This window comes from Leptidea sinapis, chromosome 24 (assembly GCF_905404315.1).
Source record: "Leptidea sinapis chromosome 24, ilLepSina1.1, whole genome shotgun sequence".
NCBI lineage: Eukaryota > Metazoa > Arthropoda > Insecta > Lepidoptera > Pieridae > Leptidea > Leptidea sinapis.
The window spans coordinates 6,222,863-6,248,406 of NC_066288.1; the positions used below are offsets into that span (position 1 = coordinate 6,222,863).

General features: G+C 34.5%; 1 protein-coding gene across 1 annotated transcript; it reads right to left on the reverse strand.

Annotated features, from left to right (window-relative positions):
- On the reverse strand, window positions 1–25,289 carry LOC126971617 (equilibrative nucleoside transporter 3). The gene is made up of 7 exons (XM_050817975.1): window positions 24,824–25,289; window positions 24,335–24,489; window positions 23,239–23,384; window positions 14,220–14,654; window positions 13,504–13,589; window positions 9,586–9,782; window positions 1–5,636 (listed from the first exon to the last, which is right to left on the reverse strand). The coding sequence occupies exons 1-7, from the start codon at window positions 25,043–25,045 to the stop codon at window positions 5,525–5,527; spliced, it is 1,353 nt and encodes a 450-aa protein (XP_050673932.1). The 5' UTR covers window positions 25,046–25,289; the 3' UTR covers window positions 1–5,524.
- Between the last annotated feature and the right edge of the window lie 255 nt (window positions 25,290–25,544).

A 25,544-nucleotide genomic window follows, 5' to 3' on the forward strand; every position in this document is an offset into this window, starting at 1 on the left:
TAATATACTGTTTTGATGTATTTATTATCATTTACAAATTACACATATGTAGATAATTATATGTATGATAATTGGCTAATCACATATACTTAAAGGTACATATAAGGTGACGAGTACACGAATTTGTCAACATTCAAATTACATATTTTGTCTTTTACATTTAAAATAAGTACCTCTCGAATTTAGTGCTTAACAACTCTCGGCACAACTAAAATTAATATATTTTGGTAGATTTTTATGTTATACACAGGTTTACATTACTTAAATGTTATTAACATTTGGTGAATAAAATTAAGGTACACATTTCACTTCGAAAAACAGTTGAATCATTACTTTAAATATCGTCTCTTTTTGAGATCCTTCCCCATCATTTCCCATGAAACCGTGCCGAGATATCGGGAATCACCGCGATAAATAGCTTAAAACAGTGCACATAAGTACTTTATCCATGAAAAGAGTCTCGAATCAGTATTCCAGACTATCTTACGTTTCGAGATCCAATTAGTCTTAAAACAAATATTAACGTATAAATTCAAATAGGCAAGTCATCAGTGTAAATCATAGACAATTTGTTTGTCGAGACAGAGCCTTTTGCTGTTAGACGACCGATGACACAGGCCAGGTATATCACTTTAGTGTGCGTGACAAGCCACGCATTACACTAGCGATTTGTATGTCACTCTATGTTAGGGTGCGGACATTGCACAAAATAGAGGTACACTGTCAACCTCATTCTTTTTCGTCGTTTTCACATCTGTCACAGTCTATCTAGACGTATAAATGATCTTAGGTAAATATTTTAAAACACATAATTATATATAATCATTACAATAGAAACAGCACGTATCACATTCTCAAATACGTTAAAACACTTTTGCAACATCCTCCATATTATAACAAACAAATATTATTAAGTTCAATGCATTGACGTACAATAAACTACTAGACTCACAATAACGCTTAAAAATTTGAATCAAAGTTTGTGTTTCGACCGCGCTTTCAATACAACGCCACGCAATAATAAAGTGTTCAGTGAAAAACTGACAGCATATACAAGCTTAAAATGGATGGAGTGGAGATGGTAAGTGCCCCTTTAAAATTAACAAAATTGTGTAACTAACTTGACGTTCTCAATCATATTGTTAACTAATTACATTTCAATTGCTAAATCAGAATGTTCTTGCCTCGTGTTCGCGTCCGAGCTTCTAATGAGCGTGTACAATACTTGGAACATTACTGCCACTAAATAAGGTGTTAATTTCAATAAATGTTATTTGTTTAAGTTAATTGTATATATTTATACAACGCCGCTCGAACAATTTTTGACGACCTTTTAATAGATAGTCCAGTTGTTTATTGTACGTCAATAATGGTCCAATGGCATAACTAGTCAACAGAAATGGCGAGATTTGAAAAACAAAAATATGATTTGAATCTCATACATAATTATATCACTGTATAATAAAATGTTACAAGGAATGTTTGCAATGTAAAAGATAAATTATCACAATAAGGTAAAACGGTAAAAAACTTTGACAACTAAAATACACTTACGACTAAATCATTAAAATAATATCAAAAGTTATATCCGAACAATAATCGTGGTAACAATATTTCTAAAGTAGAGCTACGTACTAAAACTTAAATAATAAAAATAATAATCTAAGTGTACAGAGGCGATCTTAAGTAAAATTCAGAATTGCTGTAATCTGTTGACGCTCGTGTTTAAACTATAATAATAGTCTAGGACCCCGCTGCTCGATTCTGCAGGGACGCAGGTTTTTATGATAAAACTAATTTACTAATATTACTACTAGACAACCGATATAGCCGAATGGTTAATGACCCTGACTACTAAGATTAGAGGTGCGGGGTTCGAATCCCGGTAGGTGCAATCATTTATATGATGAATATGGATGTTTGTTTACGATTCATGGATGTTTATATGTATTTATGTATGTTTAGTAAGTATATTGTATTAAATATATCGTTGTCTTGTACCCATAGCACAAGCTATACCTAGTTTGGGGCTAGATAATTTGTGTAAAAGTGTGTCAATATTATTATTATAAATTAATAATATACCTATTTAAACCTGGCAACCCGAATTTTGCGGTTGACTGAGCCTTGGCCACCATATATTTTTCAATTCTTTACATAATTTCCTTTAAAATGACATAAAATTAAAAAAAAATAAAATAAAAGAGATATTAGAAAATTAATTATACTAAAATTAATTAGTGGTATATGCGGCCATTTTTTAATAGGCAACCTATCGCTAATACATTACATACTCCCTCAACGTTCATTTAAAATTAGTTTTATCAGAAAAACACATACCCGAAGAATCGAGTAGTTGGATCTTGTACTACATATATTATAAAATTGAAATTATTTTTCATCGTCATTGTTTGAATATTATAAGCGCGATACGATCGCATACATACGTTTTAAGATTCGATTTTACGAAACGATTCGGAATTCTGTACGACTAAAAGATTTAAAATATACTAGCGAATACCTTAGGTATAGGTATTAAATTAGATGATAACTATCTAGTGTTATCCAGTTTTCCTGAGAAAATTAGTAAAAATATAATAATTATTTTTTACACATGCAAAAATCCAATACAAAGCCTAAAATATCAATGATATTTTTTCGCTTATATCTTTAAAAAATTATAATAAACAATTTGTCTACCTATGCTTTTAATCTTCTATTAAATATTCTAAAACAGTTAGCTTTTTACCAAAAATACCCAATGTCCTAATAACAATTACATCATCCAAACGAGTGTTGTAATGAAATTCAGTACAACATTACATCATCCGTTTTCATAATAACACTCCTTTGGATGATAATATGGTTACTAGGATTGGCTTTTTTAATGTTAGCAGTTAGTAACTGTTTCAGAATCTTTTATAGAGGATTCATATTCTGGGTGTAGATAAAGTCTAGTATGCAATTGTTGATAATTAGCTATTAGAACACTCATATGATACTATTATCCAAAAAAAAAAACCACATTTGTGTTAAATACCCCGTATTACACAACAGTTGCATAAATAACTATTACAAAATTGTTTCACTTTAACGCGCTCTTAAATTAAAAAAAAAAATTGGAGTCGAGATCCATATATGTTAAGTATTTCATATTATAAAGTATGCCAACTAAGAGTTTTTAACCAACTATTTTCAATATTGTCTTATATAACACAACTATATCTCTGGCTCTTTCAAGTATGTGGTAATTTCACATTGGTTCAACACAACATGCCCATTAACAATATTAACTAATTAAACACCCATTGGGTGTAGGTACCTAAATATGATAAATACAACTTTACTACAATATCACTATATAATAATATTATCATAAATTGATCTATTACAAAAATTATCACGCCCTTAACTTGGGAAACTGTCATGTTTTTTTTTTATATATTAAGTTGTATTTAATAAGATAATTGTCGTTAAAATAAGATCTCTGATATACCCTATATAAATGGATATGATTTAAATAACTTTGCGGCATTATAATTATAATCATAAATCATTTCGAAAAATGGTTATTGGGGCTAACCTAATATTATGATTGTATGTAGTTTGATTTTGACAGTTTAATAGATGACAATTATTGACAGGTGTCAACCATCTATCAAATCCGCCATTGTTATTGTTCTGTCTGTAGATGTTGTTTATAAGCGACATTAATTGAATTTTACACATTAAGAAAACAAAAGACGTATAGGTAACTTCGTTTGTGAAGTATATTATCAAAGAATACAATTCCAAATGTATGTAATGTATGTGTGTAATAAAAGGAATTCTTGGTTGTTACACATTTTCAGCCACAGTGTTTTATGATAACGATTGCTAACTTCACCGATTATAGTTATAGTAAAGAGCTATCAGCTATTAATTACCTGCGTTAAGGGAGGTGTCTAAACACATATTATTATTTTGAAAGGGGTAATTGTAAATAACAATGGCGATTTGTTAATTCATATCTTAGTTACTTGAACTAAGTTATAGATTTAAACAAACACGTTCTTACAACATAAATTGTGATACAGTTTTAATAAATAATAATAAATGTTATACAATATTATATTATAATCATATTAAGATCATTGAAAAGTGCGTGCTGCGGCTACTGACGAGTAAAAAAAAGAAGAACTCCACGCCGTGATATTTGCAAGCGAAGCACCGTTATGCTAGTGTGTGTGCGGTTACGGGGGATACTAGTTACACAATTTTTTTCCCCTTAAATAATCATATATGGCCACAAATACTATAAAGTATTGTTTTTACACTTTTTCACAACGCACGACGGCATTATTAAAATATTTTATTGAGACGCAAACTGATCTGTCACAGACGATGACAATTCTCATAATGGCCGCCTATCGGTCTGTAGTAGTGTAAGTGTGTGCGTGGGGCTATGTATTTACACGTTTCACGCCGGTTACGGCGGCTTGTTTTGGTGCTACACTGTTATGTAAGGTGACACGGAGTCCTTATTTTTTTACTAGTCCGAGGCTGCGGCTAACATATTAAAATTATGATTGTTTGTACAGTGTGATATTGACAGTCTAATTTAACGATGAACATTGACAGCTGTCAACCATCTTTCAAATCCGCCATTGTCATTGTTCTGTAGCTATGTACAGGCAATAATAAAAAAATTCACAATAAGAAGAACAACGATAGAAATTAATAAGATTGTTGAATTATAAGCGCAATAAAATATGTTTCTGTCATAATAAAAAGAATTAGTCATAATATGATTAGATGACATACGTATGTGTCGTTTCGTTTGAAAAGTTTCGGTTATCTTATGATATTAATGAAACCATCTAAAAACAACAGACAGTGTGATTAAAACAATAATGAGAGAGAAGACAGCAAGTTAAGAACTCAAAATACGTCCCAATTAGGACGTTTAAGAGTCACGATGCAGGTACTTATAACAATATCTGCTCCTTTTTACTATATATAATATAGGTTACACTGTTTCTCATAGAATGTTAAAAAGGTAAAACCCATGGTATCATAATATACTCCGCCTGGTATCTTCCCGTGCCAGCTGGCTAACGTCATTGGCCTAAAAATAAAGCAGCGATGAAATGGGGAGCTGTCAGTATGACACTTGACAACGCGAGTCTTGCCCACTATGTGTGATTGAATTACCCGAGCAAAATATGTTTTTTAACTTAATAAATTGATTATGAACTAACAATTCGATAAATTGATTAGTTTAAATCAAAATAGACGATTAACACAAGTTACTAATTAGATAAGCTAGTTAGTAATTTATTTTTCATTAACTCAATGACAAGTTATATTAATTTACCGAATGGACAACACAATGAACACTAATCTAATCTTATACCAGGTGGAGTATGTTACTATACTTGATCCCTTCGAGGGAAGGATTTTATTTAAACACATTTCTACATAATATTAATGAACGGACGCCGTATCTACGCTAACCTCAACGCTAGGATGTCTCTCGGACAGTCTACAACAGTCTGACCAACAACATACCGACCGCGGCTCCTGCAGTCAGTCCGACGCTCAGCATCGTCGCTATTATGGAAGATGTCTTCTCACGTTCGTGCATTTCCACCACGCTGCAATCAATCACGGAAATGTCGATATAATGCACATAAGTGAATTTGCCAGAAACTGTCATAACCATAATGTTAACACCAGGAACAGACATAAACTGATGATGCCTACTACTCGGCTAAGTCGAGTTAGTAAGTCTTTTGTGGGGCGATGTATATGCTTTTACAACAAGATCCCAGAAAGTGTTCAAAACAAAAGTATTACGTTATTCAAAAGAATTGTTAATAAACGTTTGTGTGGTAAAGGTTAATATAACATAAATGACTTTCTTAATGATACCACAGATTGGGAATGGAGCGACCGCCCTCAGGCTATTAAATAATAAGTTTAATTGTACAATGTTACTTTGTAAATGGTACTTTAATTGTAAAACATATTTTTGATGAAAAAAAAAGCCCGCTGAGTTTGTTGCGCCCATTCTTCTAAGGCCTGAGGCATTCATTTTGGAATGGGTGGTAGTTTTTGACTTTCAATAAGTGATTTCACACCCTATTTTGAATAAAAATATTTGAATTTGAATTTGAATACAAAAAAAGTATAAATCGATGTCTCATCTGAAGAATATTTATCGTTTTTATTTGTTTTTGTAATGAATTGATATGCGGACCGTTTATTTTGATAGGATATTCAAAAAATACGCATGGTTTGTAAACCTTTTTTGAAGTTTGATAAAAAACAAAACAAAACAAATATAATATATAAGAAATTAAACAAATAAAAGCGGCGTTTATACTCAAACTTGTAGTATAATTATAATTAAGAATTTCAAATTGTCTCCTTGACCTGTGTAAAACTACTGCCAAACTACTGCCAATATCATCAGTGGAGGGAGTCGTATAGATAGATATAGATTATAATATAGAATGTGCTGTAGTTTAATTTATAATAAAAAAGCGTTAAACTCATAAACTTCTGAAAGGAGTCACAGACATTTTTAACAGCTTTGGGATGACAGACGTAAAAGTATTTAATATTTATTTTAGAAAAAGTTTATGCTACCCTAAAAATCACTTTAACAAGTTACAATTACAACGATTTTCCCTTGCCTTAGTACTTAGCGAAGCTTACTTGGTTTGTTTTTTGTAATAAATAAATTTAGTAAAAAAAAACTTAATTTTAGTTACTTAATTCTTGTAATTCTTCTAAAATATTATTATTTATTGAGGCAGCCTGGTGGAAAATTACATTTTAAATTTGTTTAGCGTTTCAAGCATTTACTCCGTGGATTTATTGTTCACCCTACCTACATGTCATCGAGCTCTCGGCCGCTCATTGTGTTGAAACGAAACTATTATTTATCACAATAAGTCACTGTCCAACATTATTCGAGCAATTTGTTATTTTTAAGTAATATCCCTCACTTATTCACACTTACATATACAAATTTAATTTGTACTAATATTTATGGACGATCATCAATAAATCTCAATTATTTATGGACGGACATCAAATGATGTAAGTTTGATCGGCGACGAAGTATAATCCTGTTTAGTTCGAAAGCGAACAGTTGCTTAAAGCGTAGTGATGATCTCGGCTATCTCCGTGTTTTACAAGATTATAACCGTCATCTGTCAATCTATCAATGACTGCACGTTTCATACAATCGAGTGAAACGCTTTTTTCTAAGAAAGTTTCGCTAGGCTGGATCAGTTGGTAGGAGCGCTCGGACTGAAACTGAGGGGTGCGGGTTCAAGTTCCGCATCGTCCATAAATTTTGGTACAAATTTATATTATTCGATCATTTTGCTGGCGAAACGAATGCATAAGTAATGCCTTCCTACAAAACGTCATCACTCTGCGGTGGAAAGCACAGAACATAAACTTTTTTTTTTATGGAATAGGAGGACATACGAGCGTACGGGTCACCTGGTGTTAAGTGATCACCGCCGCCCACATTCTCTTGCAACACCAGAGCAATCACAAGAGCGTTGCTGGCCTTTAATGAAGGTGTACGCGCTTTTTTTGAAGGTTCCCATGTCGTATCGTCCCGGAAACACCGCACAAGGAAGCTCATTCCACAGCTTTGTAGTACGTGGAAGAAAGCTCCTTGAAAACCGCACTGTGGAGGACCGCCACACATCCAGATGGTGGGGATGATATCCTTACTTGTTGCGTGTCGTGCGAAGGTGGAAGTGGCTCAACAATATTACGGATGCAATGTAATATTGATTAAAGAATCATTCACTTCCTGCAAAATAGTTAAAATGACAACGAAGTATCTTATACGTTATTTACACACTAATAAATTGTCATATCACTACATAATTAATTAACGATAACCCTAAGTAATAAATATATAATCAGTCAGCATATAAGTAATTGTCACACACATATTTATACACAATTATCAAGTATTGGAACTTGAAACTAAGAATGCAATCATAATATTTAATAATATTTGATTTTGGTTTTTGTGGAAGACACTGCTTAAATCTGGCTCAATCTAGGCATTTCTAGATGCCAAAGGGAGTTGGAAACTTTCGTAAATATCCTGCGCTTCCCTCATCCAACGTATTCCGGCGATCTTGACCAGATCGTCGGTCCATCTTGTGGGGGTTTTACCAACACTGCGTCTTCCGGTACGTGGTCGCCATTCGAGGACTTTTGCCACTTCAGTGTCGCAATAATTTGGGCTATATCAGTGACTTTGGTTCTCCTACGGATCTTCTCATTACTAATTCGATCTGGCAGGGAAACTTCGAGTATAGCCCTCTGAGCGACCATGAGCTTTTTCACCAGGGCCATAATTAGCGACCACGTCTACGTACCGTAAGGCACTGGCAGCACATACCGGTCGAAAACCTTCGTCCTCAGACACTGTGGTATTTGGGTCGAGAGGATTTTACGGAGCTTCCCGAACGCTTTCAAATATTACAATATCGTAATGTGGGTTTAAGCTGTACATGATGTCAGCAGAACTATACTCTGCTGTTGAAACATTGACTATTATTTAATAGTGCGCCATTTCTTTATCATAAAATAAACAAACAGTTACATATATATAATAGAAACGCCCATGAATGTAAAATTGCACTGATCGCCTGGATACCAATAATTATAAATAATAATTATGATGATACTGAGTTGCTCTTACTTCACATACGCTAACACACACACACACACACACATATACACTTACACACACACACCCACGCGCGCGCGCGCATGCGCGCACGTTTTATAATACTATTATGTACTCTAAGTATGTTATTTTAAGGCTAAGAAAGAACGGAGCCTCCATAACGCACAAGCATTCATTATATACTTAAAAGGAGCTTCTTGCCACTATTTATTATGGAGAATTTGTTAAAACCAATAAAGAATTTTATTTGTTATTATACAGTGAAACTTGGTTAAGTGGGACCTGGATAAGTGAGAAACCTCCATAACTGGAACTCATGCTGAGGTCCCAACACTTTGGCACTGAATTACCTCTGTTAGTGGGACGAAGTAAACCTCTATATCTGGGATTTGTTCTTTCGATTTATCATCATAGATAACATTGTTTGTTTACTCATTCTTATTCTACCCACAAATTCCACACGTAATTCCAAGTAGGTACGTAAGTACAAATTTTGAGCTTCAATTACCTTCAGTTTTAGTTTCGCTTTACTATCATACAGATGTTTATTTGAAAAATGTCAAAACGAAAGCTACAATCGTTATCATTACGTGAAAAACTGAAGTTAATATCCGTTTATGAAAGTGGGAAGACACGCGAAGAAGTTTGTGCTGAATTTAAAGGGCCAATTCTGTATTCTCACCTCTATTAATGGAACCCTCTGTAAATGAGACAGATATTTATTTATACCTGTATATCTGAGACACTGGGTAAGTGGAATACCTCTATAAGTGAAACGACATTGCAGGTCCCTTGATGTCTCACTTAACCAGGTTTCACTGTAATAGCTTTGGAGCATTACAAATAAGAAAACACAATCAAACACTCACCGAGTGGAATGCACCATTACAATATTGGTCAGGTAACCATTCGTAAAGGCGAAAACGATCATGATCAGTATATACTCGTAGTCCCAAGGGAACAGCACAGGGAGGTGCTTCCTTGGCTGTGCGTTACACAGCATCAGCATGGGAACGCCAATTATCCTCAGGATACTGGCTCCAGCCAGCACCCACTGGTTTGTCGGCTGAAAAACAAAAGTTATTTATAAACAAAACTACTTATAAACTATTGCTCCTATAAAAAAATACAATGTTGTGTAAAAACTTCAAAACGGACGGAAAATAATAATATATTGACACACTTTCACACAAATTATCTTGCCACATACTAGGCATAGCCTGTACTATGGGTACAAGGCAACGATATATTTAATACAATATAATTCCTTGAACATACATATATACATATAAACATCCATGACTCCGAAACAAACATACATATTCATCATATAAATGACTGCACCTGCCGGGATTCGAACCCAGGACCTCTAGCTTAGTAGGTTACTAACCATTCGGCTATATGGGTCTTAAGGAGTGTTGAATATTGAACTGTAAGACCAACCAGGCATTTTATAAGAAATAAATACTTATATCGTTCTGTTTTATATTCAAATAAAATCTATATTAATAAATAAACAGTGGATTTTTTCTTCGATTATACTGCGAAAACTACTGGTACGATCGGAATAATACATAAAAATAGGCACAATAACTGCATCTCAGTATTTTTGAAGGCAGGCCCTTAAGAGAGGTTTATATATTACTAACTGACCCGACAGATGCTGTTCTGTCAATAGAAAAATAATGAAAGTATTCGGCAAAAATGTGGTCAAAACAAAAACGTATTTCTTAATGATTTTATAATATAACTTAGTAGTAAAATGATAAGGATTAATATCGAATTTGCGTAAACAGCTTTTAACATTACCGCTTTATAATTGAAATATTTTTAAGTTGGTAAAATGGATATACATATTATGTTATCCTTATTCTGTAGACCGATATAAGATACATAATTCATTATTTTTTTATATCTCAAAAGGTTTAGACAGCGTTTTAGTTGAAAGCTCTCAAACGGCTTTTTTTCGACACCTCCAACAAATGTCGTTAATGTATACAAAAATGTGCACAAAAACTTAACAAATTATATACTTAAACCTTCCTCGAGAACCACGCCATTCATTGGTGAAAACAGCATGAAAATCGGTGCTATAGTTTTGAGTCTATTGCGAACAGACAGACACGGCGGAGGACTTTGTCCTACTAATATTATAAATGTGAAAGTTTGTATGTCTGGATTTATGTTCGAACTTCTTTAACGCAAACACTACTGAATGGATTTTGATGAAACTTTGCAATAATATAGCTTACACACCAGAATAACATATAGGCTATAATTTATAAAAATATTGTGTGAATTATCTATACATTTAAATAAAATTGGAGTGTCTTTTTGTAATATTGAAGTAACCATTTTTTACTAAATGTATATTATGAATACATATACGGTACATACACCAAAATAACATTTTTTACAATTATTGTCTGTCTGTCTGTTTGTTCCGGCTAATCCGGCGACTTTTATTGGCAGGTAGCTGATGTAATAAGGAGTAACTTAGGCTACGTTTATTTTAGAAAAATAAAGCAATGTCCAAGAAACTCTTAACATAATTTATATGGCAAAACAACGTTTGCCATATAAATAGTTTTATATATGTAGTGATACGTATATTGTAAATGTGAGAGATTATTCTGGTTAAGCAAATTTCCGCTATTGTTCACAATGTTGACAGTTTTAATTGAGCCAAGATAATGTTTTAAGTTGTTTAATTTTATGAGTCATTTTCCTAGCTGATGTGACAAATAACAGTGTATACTTATTATGATAACAACGCGTATACTATGAGTTATTTTCTGTAATAACATTGTTGCATATCATAATAAAACGTATAGGACCTATTTATTTTTTAAGTGGCAGATATAAGGCACATTTGATGGTAGTTTTTTATCGCCTTGGTACAAACAATAAAACGATTTTATAAGGATTGAAATTAGTAAACTGGTTTTATGCAAGATGTATTTTTGATTATAACTTGATTAAAAAGAGTTTCGTGATCTTCGTGTAGCTTCCATTACGGTGAAGGGCAAAGAGAACAGATTCTATAAAGTATGCACTGTCCATACTCTGACAAATACTAAAGGAATGACGTAGATTAAACAGTATGCGTACAGAGAAGAAGTACTATTTTATAGACATATTTTAACAGATTTAATTAAGAAACTGAAACGGTGAGATTATTAAAAAAAAAAAAACATTAAAATATATTATTTAGAAATTCACTTTCATGGCAGACATGGCGGACAAACATCTTCCATCCTACCATCACTTACAATCATCACAACGCGACTTGATATCAAATCAAATCAAAATCAGTTTATTCAAGGAAATGACACTTATGAATGTCAAAAAAAAAATCTCATTGAATCTACCGCTACTTCGTAAAAGGTTGAACTAATGAGAAGAAGTAGCAAGAAACTCATTGCCACTTTTTTATATCAAGATTTACATTTACATCGATTTACGAATCATTTCAATTACAATCTTTATATATATAATTCTTGTGTGCGTGTGTATGTCACTGAACTCCTCCTAGACGGCTGGACCGATTCTAATGAAACTTTCTGTGTGTATTCGAGAATGGTTTAGATTCACAATTGAAGTACCTCCTAAACGACTGGACCGATTTTGATGATATTTTTGTGTGTTCCAGTGAATTTGAGATTGGTGTGTGTCTTCAGGTGGATTCGAAAATGGTTTAGATTCACAATTAAACTACCTCCTAAACGGCTGGACTAATTTTGATGACATTTTTGTTTGTTTCAGTGAATTTGAGATTGGTTTAGATTCTCAATTCCGCCCATATAATATAATTCTCCTGCTCATGTGTATGTTAGTGAACTGCTCCTAACGGCTGGACCGATTTTACAAATTTAAAACATGTGTACAGGACAACGTCTGTTGGGTCCACTAGTATAATATGTAAAATGATGCAACAAACACACTCAAACGTCAAATAGTCAATGTCTTACACGAATAAGTCAAAAAAGTAAATGTAAATTAATACAAAAGTTATTGAGTACAGTAGCTGTATCATCCACAATTATATATATAAAACATAATAGGTACTCAGAAGTACGTACTACAGAAAAGTGACGCTCATATTTTATATACATATACATAACAAAAAAATTATAGCATTCTATTCGCGGGAAAATGGCAAACCAGAACGCGTTCACTTCGTTTGGTCGCGTAGTACTCTTTAAGGGTACTACTTATCGACCACTGTATAAATACCACTGGACAGGCAGTTCCTTAAGTTTCACAGCAATTTTTTGTGCCTATTTGAAGCGCCACTCGCGAGCGTCCAGAGAACTAATTTTGACGTATTATACAAATGACTGCGAGAGAAACGTACAATACCTACTCTGAAGTATTTTTGCATTTTTAATTAATTTTGGGCGTTTTTCGTGTTATTTATACTTCAGGAATCAACGTATTAAGGTGCACATATTTTTTTTTGATTGCAAATAGTTTTCCTTGTGATGTTTGTTTAGCTGCGGTTGTCATCACTAGTTTTAGTACCGCAGACTATCGCAACATGGCCCAACAGCGCCAAAATGGCGAATATCAAACAGGCACAAAAGGACTTGGACAGCCTCCAGTGCTAAATAGCACAGGCCAGTGGTATCGACTGTTGTTCTTACTGCGTGTCAAATTTGTATTTGCGCCTAGGTCGCTTAGGAAATAGCAGGACGCCTAAGACATTTCTTCTAAATAGGTACCTAAGTGATTCATAAATCAAATTTTGAATACTAATATTTTGAAAGCAACACAGAGGTACATACTTTCATCAAAAATCCGGCCGCCATCCTTCCAGAGTAATCGCCACAGTTAAAGATGAGGTAATTCACCACAGGCACGAAGAATATATCTGAAAATAATGTCAGCTCTAGAGAATAAAACTCATAAACGTTTAAGTAATTGTCCTCACCATCTGGATTTGTGCTGTTCCTACAAGTTCTCACGAAACGCAAGCAGTTTTCAAGGAACTTTCCTTAACTTACAACCAAACTGTGGAACTAATTTCCTTGCACCGTGTTCCAAGGTGCACAAGAAAAGGGATCCTTCAGCGCGTACAGCCGCCCGCTTCGGAAATTAATCCCATGTGCTATATGCAAGATATTAAAGGCGGTGGTAATCACATCTCATCAGATGACCCTAGTACGTAAGCTAGTTTATCTTCGTATAATATAAAAAAAAGTATATTTCATTGTAAGTAATATTTATTTTCACAATTTTCCTTGATATCAATCTGGATCCTGAAAGTCAGATTTTTGTTGTTAAAATTGAATGGAAGTTGACGAAAAAAATATCTATTACTTTGACCCTTGGCTGTATTTTTTTAATGAAAATAAGATACGAGACGAGCAGGACGTTCTAACCGGCATCCTGTGCAAAGGGCCCTCCCATTGGTATGTAGTTGCTTTTGCCTATTTCGTCTTGAAAGATGAGAAAAAAAGGTTTACTCGTGCAAATGGAATAGCGTAATATTTATACTCACTATTCCAGTCAGTTCCGCTCGTAACCGGATGAGATTCCACAAGCACAGTGACCGCCGGATAAACACACATTGAGATTCCAAATATCGCGAATATACTAAACGCGTACACCCAAATCTTCTTCACGATGATCGTCAAATACGCCTCTCTATGCCTATTGGCAGCCATGCCAGATCCCCTCAGGATATGGAAGGTGAAGAAGTCAATTTTGTACAGAAACACGTAGGAGATTAGCGACGCTATAACCATGAAGTCTGCTATACAGAAGTAGATAAGCGCACTGTGTTGGGGGGATATCTTGAAGGCCAGGGAGATGATCTGGGCGACTGCTGCTATGATGCCGCCCAGGGATTGCCCGCTGATCACTGCAGTCATATACTTCTGGGGCAACTTGCTCGATATGCCCATCAGGCCTGCGATGAATACAGCGCTGGCAGCTGCAACAAAGTGTCTGAAGTAAAAATATAAAATGAACAAGGAAGTCGCTCAAAGTGAGGTTACCGATATAATGATATCGACACGAACATCTACGTCTGGCAGTTATAGTGGCTTCTGAATGGCCGATTGTAGATAATTGAAAATTCCTAATAGTCTATAAAGGCATTTATTTCCCAAAATTGATTCCGTTACAATTCTTTTTGATGTCATTACTAATATACTAGATACTACTACCGCTTCGGAAACAAATGGAGCTCTGAGAGAGAAGATGCGGCGCAAGAAACTCTCCCAGCATTCTTTTTTGCGATCTTTTCAATAAGAGTATACAATATTGTACAGTCATTTCTATCGCTATAAAATAATCATAATATAGTCCCAGGCTGTTCGATCACCTAGGTATTCAGCTGTGGAGTAATAGGATTTACGACAGAGCCATTTTTTTTTAAACATTTAAATTTATTTATAGATAATGCCTGAACAGTGGCTGTGAATTTATTATAAAAGTGTATACATTTACCCTTAAAGCTATTATGAATCTTATGAAGCCTACTAGAATTAGTTACAAGCAATCCCTTATTTCTAGTGTTATAATATATATGTATTGGCCGGCAGGGGCGTGCATATCATATAGGCAACTAGGCAGTGCTTACCTCGTAATGAACCTAAATAAATATAGAGTAGCAATTAATTTAATTTGGTTTCGTTATTTTATATTCTTCTATTGAACCCCCACTCATAAATTTTCCTAAATACCCACGGTAAGCAATCTCCAGGTTCAAATACGACTAGTTGCTAGAAAAGCAATGCACGCTCTTGTTGGCCGGCCGTAGCATGCAGGTATCATAAACCTTCATTAATATCAGCGTTAAAAGAAAATTGGCCTAATTTTTTATGTATACACATAAGACATGCAGTTTATCAGTTGGGATAATACCATGATCGTCGAAGTAAACGCCACCGGTATTAAGTACATAATTAGCTGTCTACAATAATATTATTTTTACCTTATGTTTTGAGTATAAAGCCCCGTATTCATGGTGAACATTTGTTTAGCAACAAAGTTGAATCAACGTGTTGCGGAATTGCTGTCAACATGTTGCTGGCAACACTGCGTGTTGCAGAGTTGATAGCGTCATGTTGACAAGCTCTCGCCCGACAAGCGTAAACATCAGTTTAGCGACAATTGTTGACGTGTGTGAACGTGTTTGCAACAGTTTATAAACATGGCAGTAGTGTGGAGCAATGATAAAATAATGCAACTAATAGAATTATTTCAATCAAAACCATTATCATGGGATTCTTCTATAAAATAATACAAATATAGAAACAGAAAGAACGATGCATTCGAAGAAACTACGAAGATTCTGAGGTCACTCATCAAATTTCCTCTTTGCAAAAGATAGTTTCGAATCCACCATCTTTTTCTCTCTTTTTTATTATCAATCCTATACATCAGATACAGAGAACACAACAACACTACCTCCTCGGGCAACATTAAAACGCAGACTGGCATGTGGACAACCTGTAGTGATTTAAACATAGTTGCCAGCAACATTCTCACCGCTCACTAATAATGTTGATCAACTGTTCCTAAACAAATGTTTATGAATACGGGGCTTTATCATTTCCACATACTTATTATATTTAGTAGTCGAAGCAATTTTGGCTGTAATCGCGGCGGCCACCTTCTTGAAGGTAGCTACTGAAAATCAGTCTCGGGTTATACAGCTAATATGCTGAGTAGCAAACCTTTTGGGACAAAACACTGCAAACACCACCTTAGTATGTTGATATAGAATAAGCCTTAGTTTAGTTTTTTTCTTTGGTTTTTGATGTACATTAGTTTTAATTAGATCAGGCATGTATATTATTTTCGTAATGATTTAGATAAGTTTTTCATATTGTTATTATAAATGTTTACCTGTATTTGTAGTGTTTGTTCCACAAACAAAGACATACTTACTTACTTTACGCCCATAAAAAGTAGCGCAAGTAAAGACTTTATTTTGTCACAATTCTAAACTAATCGTGCACCAAAATCAATTATTTTAGTAATTAACTTATACTTTCAGAAAAAAAAATTACACCAGCCACATTATTTTTAATACATTCGCGCGAGACAGTTGGGTGTCCTATCCACCAGTCAGTTTCATCCCGCCTAACTTTTATAAGTAGTTCATCAAGCATCCAGTAAATTGTGTATTTTTTTTGTATCTCATCTATAGAGACTTCTAATAATAAATTATTTTTAGAAATCATATGCCTTATAGGCTGGCTACAGTGATTCTGAAAAAAATACGGGTTGCACTCTGTGAGTGCCGGAAGAAGTGAAAACTTGAACTGTGAACATAACCTAACGTTGTGCATTTTTGAATATTTTGAAATTATTAGGGAATAATCTAGCACGAATTGCTTTATTTATCAGAATAAAAAGTACTAGGATTTATGTGGTTAAATACAATATTCATTTATTGAGCTATCGTACACAAAAAATGATAATTTATATTATATAAAAAATTTAACACACCAGAAAGATTAAATTATTTTACATTAAAAAGTTCATCTCTCAGAAAAATCAAATTTCATCCGTAATTTCAGAACACCAACGAACGACAAGAACGGGTAAGCACTTGTGTAATAATTTCAAGATATGCATTGTGCATGAACCTCTTTAGCTGCATATGAAGTCCTGGTACATGTTGCTAGGATGACACAAGTGTAAAACCGCTATGAAAGACATTAATTACCACAGAGTAGGTATGGATACATAGTACATTACTATCACCCGCACTCCGTAGATAGGAGATGAATAGAGTTTGTAAATGAGACAGCAACGTCTGTGACGTGTATTATAATTTCATGTTCTTTTTTTTATGGAAAAGGAGGACAAACGAGCGAACGGGTCACCTGGTGTTAAGTGATCACCGCCGCCCACATTATCTTGCAACACCAGAGGAATCACATGAGCGTTGCCGGCCTTTAAGGAAGGTGTACGCGCTTTTTTTGAAGGAAAACACCGCACAAGGATGTTTTCTTTCTCGACGATTTGTAAACTGTAATAGACACCAACGTTCCATATTTTAATAATAACTGAAATCACCATTATTTGTTGGGAGCCGATGAAGCGTCTCGCAACGGTGTCGCGACTGCGGAGATTTTATCTCATCTAAAACTATGCGTACCGCGCTAAAATAAGTTTTCACTTCAAAAACACATCCATTTAAATGCAGCGGCATATTATTAAACTCATATTTACATCTTATACATAAGCATCAGACAGGTTTGCATATGCATGTATTTAAAGGCAAATGGTAGAAATCTAGATGGCCTTGGAGGTGCATTGGCTCTACTGCAAAGTCGATAGAGATCTCTACCAACCCGGGAGTTTTAATTTATTTTGTTTACCAATATCACCAACGTTTTCAATTCCACATTATAAAGGATATTGATCAAAGATTTAAGACTTTAAATATTTTATTTTGTTATCTGATATTTTATTATTATTGAACGACATTTTATTATCCACTTGTTTGGCGTTGTCAGACAAAAATGATAAGCATTAATAATTTATTAATTTCAATGCATTTTTTAAATCAGAGGTGGCAAATGGTTGTACTGGATGGAAAATTAATACCAAAAACAGCGAAATACTACAAATAGAAATAATGGTTCAATCAACATGGAATAAATATTGGAACCTAAAAGAACTTTTCAAAAGTATGCCCACAGACATCTAAACAAAAGTTATGAACACGAGTCTTTTACCAAGCCTGAAGTATGGGTGCCAGACGTGAAAGTTCGTCTCTAAGGCCACAAATAAAATCAGGACCTGTCAAAGGGGGCTAGAGAGGATAATGGATAGGATAATAACATAAGGATGATAGAAAAAGTAAGACATACTAAAATAAGAAAAACCACCGATGCGACCGACGCTCTAACTTATTCATTAAAACTAAAATGGAAATGGGCTGGCCATGTCGCGAGATGTACAGACGAGAGATGGACTGCGAGAGAAACATCGTGGAGCGGCCCAGCGGGCAAGAGAAGTCGAGGGAGAACACTAACCAGATGGGAAGACGACCTCAGACGGTCAGCTGGCCCAAACTGGATAAAGGCATAGGCATCTTTGGAGGAAACCTATACAAAATCCGGGGTTCTTGCTAACTAAATCTACTTACAATATTTAAAAAAAAATGTATAAGCTAGAAAAATGGATTATTTATTTATTTAATGCATTTATTAAATCAGAGGGGGCAAATAATGAAGTGGTTGTACTAATGGAAAGTGAACACCAGACGTCAAAGAACATATTAATACGAGAGGCCAAGAGATTTAATTTCCAGCCTTTGATGGAGTATGCTCTAAGCTCGAACGTCGTCCGGATGAGGAAACGAACGAGCGTACGGATCACCTGATGTGAAGTGATCACCACTGCCCACATTCTCTCGCAACGCCAGAGGAATCACAAAGGCGTTGCCGGCCTTTTAGAAAAGTGTATGTGCTCTATCATCCACACCATCTGGATGTGTGGCGGTCCTCCACAGTGCGGATTCCAAGGAGCTTTCTTCGACGTACTGCAAAGCTGTGGAATAAGCTGTCTTGTGCGGTGTTTCCGGGACGGTACGACATGGGTACCTTCAAAAAAAGCGCGTACACCCTCCTTAAAGGCCGGCAACGCTCCTGTGATTCCTCTGGTGTTGCAAGAGTATGTGGGCGGCGGTGATCACTTGTCACCAGGTAACCCGTACGCTCGTCTGTCCTCCTAGTCCATAAAAAAAAGTTTTTTTTTTGTATTTTAAGTATTTAATTTATTTAGATTTCTCAGTAAATGCCACCAGCTAGAGCAACTGCGGATGAGTCACATAAATAACTAATTAAAGATAGTTGTAAAACTGTATGAGTCAAACAAGCGTTAATTTAAATAACCTGTTTGATTGTGCAGCATGACAAAATGTCGGAAAGGGCTCTTGTATCGAAATCGACAAATATTCGCGCAGAAACTTATTCGCGCCTTAATCCTACAGCATCGGTATTTGAACACAATTTGGTTACCCTAAGCAGTTATTTTACAAGAGACGCAGATATATAAATCCATAATTATTAACGAAAAGACCTACTTTTACCGGATAGTGCCGAATTTTAATTGATTATCCATATTAATAGAATTATATGGATCATTCAGAAATACCTTTTTGTTTTTTTTTCTTACTCCATTCATTGGTTTAGATTAGGGGTGCGCAATCTTGAACTGTTGGCGATCTACCTCAAAATTGCTAGACTACGATCGACCGACTCTGAGAGGCTTCAAGTATGTGTGATGAATGATTGTCGTCTTGGTACAGTGTTACGATCACATAGATATTAGTTCTGCGCACAATATGCATTTTTTTAGTCAAGGCAAGTGTAGGTCTGCTGTAAAATGTCAATGAAAAAACTAATAATTATTCAAAATTGCGAATTTATAGGTTCTTAAAACAAACGCGTTCTAGTATCTAAAGTTCTAAACTTAACTAAAGAGTGACTTTGGATGTTGAATCTGCATGGAACTGCATGTCCTGAGCATACTTTTCATAAGATGGTACATAATTACCGATTTTTGTTACCTAAAACAAAATCTATGAATAGTTCTATATCGGATGTTTTTCTCGAGATCGATTAAAAATGCACTTGTGATCGACCGTTGAAGCACGCCTGGTTTAGATATTCACGATGGCCTTTGACAAATTCTTACAAGAACCTTGTTATAGTATGCACAGAACAACGTCTGTGGGGTGAGCTAGTATATAGGTATATATAAAATAATATATGTAATAAACTATAATACAGTCACTTTACATCAGTGGCGTAGCGTGCCTAAATTGAAAGTAATATTTATTCATCACTAGCTGACCCAGCAAACGTTGTATTGCCATCAACAACAACTGTAGTTAATCTACCAACTATAGGTAGCTAAAATTAAGTTTGTTTTTTTACCACCTGAGAAAGTTACAAATATATAAAAATTCAAATTAGTTATTCATTTTAAGCTATTCTTTCAATTTGATTTCTGAACGACGAGGGACACATCAAAGGAAAAACAAAATTGTTGTTTTTATTTAATTCCGTGCATTTTTTCATATTTATTTACCTTCTAAACCTTCTCTGGGCTTCCACAAATAATTCAAGACCGAAATCAGTCAAATCGGTCCAGTCGTTCTCGGGTTTTAGCGAGACTAACGAATCGCAATTCATTTTTATATGTATATAGATAATTATTTGTCTGTCACTTTTTCCAAAAATTTTACACTCTCCTTGCCTTTTTTCGGCAAGCAGAAAGTTTTTATTAATTTTTGATTACGCACGTCGGTGGCCCCCGTGGCCCGGGGTCCCTTATAATTGATAAGGCAGATACGGCACTAGCTACGTTTCTGTTTCACATAATGTCTAATAGTCGTAGATAAGGTATCTATGCCTTTTACATCAAAATAAACAACTGATAAGCAAGTTTACTAGGTCCCATCTGTGTGTCACATAAGATAATAATATTATTGATTGGAGAGCAAATTGATTTGCACTCTGACTCTTAATCATTTGATAATATTATAAGTCTTACTAGCTTCTTTTGTTTGACCTCATATAAAGAAGAGCGGTTCAAATCATAAACGATCAAGTCATCCCCGTACGGCTTGAGTCTTTGACGTTGCGTATAGAACTGATGGAGTTTCCCTGCTAGATCCAATCAGAAATGAGGAGATCCGTAGAAGAACCGAAATCCGATAGCCCAATTTGCGAAACAGAATTGGCAGTGGGCTTGGCACATAGTTCGACGGACAGGTGGCCGGTGGGGCAGAAAAGTCCTCGAATGGCGACCATGTAACGGAAGACGCAGTGCTGGTAGGCCGACAAGATGTCAAGATCGCCGGAATACGTTGGATGAATGCAGCGCAGGAGCGATCGTCGTGGAGATCTTTGGGGGAGGCCTTTGTCGAGCAGTGGATGTCTATGATAGAACTGAACATAACGTCAAAATGCGAAATTCTACCCACATCATGTTGACTTCTGGCATTCTACAAACACGCGATCTGCGAGAAACTTCTTGTCTCGCACGGCCACTTTGTGATGTGTGGCCAATCATAATTGACTGATTGCTGCAGTTCTCCTAAAGTGATATGACTTAGGGACCTTCAAACATAGCGCATACTCGCAACTCAAAGGTCCGCGAAGAAAGACTTTACCCCTGGTGTCGCGGATTTCTATGGGAAAGTTACCTCATCATTTCCGGCTTATATAAAAATTTATAATTTAGAAGTTTTTGAAAGAACATATATAATATAATAAATGTAATAAACAATAATACAGTTACTTTACATCAGTGGCGTAGCGTGCCTTGGCGGGGCCTCGAAAAAAAAAGTTTGGATAAAATTGAAAGTAATATTTATTCATCACTAGCTGACCCAGCAAATGTTGTATTGCCATCATAGTTAACAACTTTAGTTAATCTACCAACTATAGGTAGCTAAAATTAAGTTTTTTTTTACCTCCTGAGAAAGTTACAAATATATAAAAATTCAAATAAGTTATTCATGTTAAGCGATTCTTTCAATTTGATTTCTGAACGACGGGGGACACATCAAAGGAAAAACTAAATTGTTTTTTTATTTAATTCTGAGCTTTTTCAAATTTATTCACCTTTTAAACCTTCTCTGGACTTCCACAAATAATTCAATACCAAAATTAGCCAAATCGCTCCAGCCGTTCTCGAGTTTTAGCGAGACTGACGAACAGCAATTCATTTTTATATATATTTATTATATAGATAATTATTTATCTGTCACTTTTTCCAAAATTTTTACAGACCGACTTAAAAAAGGAGGAGGTTCTCAATTCGATCAGATTTTTTTTTATGTATGTGAAAGTGTTAAAGTTACATTTGCCTTGGCACCGACTTAAACTCTATTAATAAGTAGTTCATACAAATAATAGTATTTTATTACAATTAAAGGTATAAGATTTGCAAAAGAGGTGTATTAAATTAAATCTCTTTCGTTATTCTACTTTTGAGTTTTTGAAGTCGGTTTTTTTAAACATAGCTTTTTTATTTTAAATTTTAATTGAGAGATGCTTCAATAGTGCATCAACAGATGCTTATAGTATTTAACATGAGTTTCAATTTTTTAATAGAATTTTGGACTCGGTTTTTGGCACCGCCTAAAGGTACTTATAGTGTATATGGCATCAGGCATCTGTTTGTTCAAAGCAAACTAGCTTCAGTAAGTATGAATTTCACTGGCAGTGTTTGAAACTAAATCATAAAATGAAAAATAATATAAAGCTTGAATATTCCATCAAAGCTGGATCAGTTAGTCCAAACTTAAAGAATGTATTCAGTAAAGTCTAAAGTTGATTGTAATGACTCTGGAACTGCATTAAATTTATTTTCCTGTATCCTTTACTGTTTCTATATGCAGTTAGGTGGGCTTCTTTTTGTGAAGTCATGTGTTGATGTGGGCATTCGTTATAATAGAAATCATTGGTTCAGACATCTGACTCTTTATCGATTTATAATATAATAAACAGAGAATTACAGAAAACAATTTCACTTACCGGTCATTACAACAACTGTAAACATGGTTATAATAAAGAATGTGCCCTGCCAATCGTCTGTGTCAACCATCACAAATGAAGTTGTCACCACAAAACATAAGGTCACAATGATCAAGGAGCCAAGAAGTCTACTTCTCACCGATACCCTGCAACAAAAAGGTAGTATGTCATCTAAACCAAAGTAGACACACTTACGGCCGTTCGAAATATACTATCTACAGATAGAGATAAATTACTACATTCTTCTGTCAGTAATTAGCTGTCAATAATCTGAAGCTGTCCCAATATACCCGATCAGTCATTCTTATGGCCTTACATTGGGATGTGAGAATTAAAATTTCCATACAAACTTCTATTACTCGTAAGCTATATGTCATCCCATTGACAGACAGTGTGTATGGATAAAATAAGGTGAGTTATGGTCGATAAGTTTATTGGGACAGAAAAGTCAACAATAGTTACAATTTATATCTCAAGTAAGAGATAGACTGAATATTGGGAACTTATATGTTATAGAATTTTCATCTAATTGTTTGAAATTTGTATGTATGTCTAGGCAAATGGCAAAAACGATTGTATAGATTTAATTTAGATATTTGCATAAATATTGGCAAGAGGTATACTTTGTAAAATTTGCATGTCATAACTATGGCAAACATGCACTCTAATATTAATGTAACATCAATCTAACATGATTATGCAAATAAAAAACTTTAACTTTGAGGTTGGGAGAATATAATGTAACATTAGAGGCATGCAAAGTATTTATAAGCTTTATATTGTCCATGAAGACAACATCATGGGTTGCAGCTAGTATATAATACTGTGATTGTTTCTAAGTAATGTTTTGTACTTTATTCAAAAGATCTATGATTATGAATTTAATGCTGAAGTCACAGGTGGAATATAGTCTTCATATTATGTATAGCCTATCCAAAACCCACTCTACACAATAAGTACACATCAGTTTTAGAATAAATGTAAGGCTACATTTTTTATTCCTAAAATTTCACAAAAAAAAATTTAATCACAGACAGAGCCTACAGATTTGTACAGTAAGATAGAAAAATTATTTATAGTATATTAATACACTTACCAGTGTCCATACAAGGAGTTTAATATCAGGAATATCAAATTGGGAATTGCTGTCGCCACATTGAGATATGATGTGAATTCTGCTTGAAACTGGGTTTTACGGACATATACTGTAAGGTTGTGTGGTTCGACATCCCGGAATTTGTACATCCAATACTAAAAGAAATGCTTATTTATTGAAAAGAAGGGCTTACAAATTTCAGTCAACAGTATTTTAAATCTAATCAAATCAATATAACTTTATTTAAATAAGGTAAAAAAATATTACTCATAATTTAATATTCATGTGAATTAGTTTCTGGTACTGTGGTTACCATAATTAATATAATATTATCTACTTTAACCATCTAGTCAGGTCCCTAATTACTTTATTAATTAAAACTTTAACATTTCTTTTTCAAGAGTTTTATAACATACAACTTCCCAAAGTTGATATGAAATGTAAGTAAACCTTTGTTTGAATAAACTTAGTTAAGTAATTTGTACTTACATCATTAGCCGTAATCAAAAAATTCCACGGCACTAAAGAAGTTACCCCAAACAAATAGAATAGAAAATAAACCAAACGATATTTATCGACAGGCTCTTCGGGACTATCTAATACTTTTGTAGAACAAGAATCGTTAGTCACTAACTCTCGGTCTTCGGAAAAATCGATGTCTTCTTCATTTTCAATGCTTTGGTCATTATTTATAGAACCAGTGTCATCCATTATGCTTAGTTGATTTATTTCGCTGTTTATACTCCAAAGAGAAAACGAGGAGAGCTTGATAATTATTAATTAAATTTGTAATGGGCCATAGCCCATAGTCATCACACAAGCTCGTTACAGTAAAAACTACAGGTACAGTCTGATCTCTGAGTCAAACTCAAATGTCAACAACCAACAGCTGCTGTGGCCAGCTGTAGCTGTTTCATACCAACTTCACACCAACTTGTTTTGCGACATTTGCATTTTATAGTTGCGTTTAGCATTACTATCATTTGTTTGACAGTGACAACTAGCGTCTTCTTTTGTCTTGTTATTCACATTACTTTCAATGGCATCAAACTCAAAGTATAGACTATAGTGTGCCACAGAGTGCCACTAACTTTTCTGTAGAATGTAGCGATGGCACTGCGATCGAAAAGTGCTGCCACCTTTGTTGATATACTTCAAAGGTAGTTTGGTGAGAGTTTGTTCGGGTTCTAATTATGGAATCCATGACAAA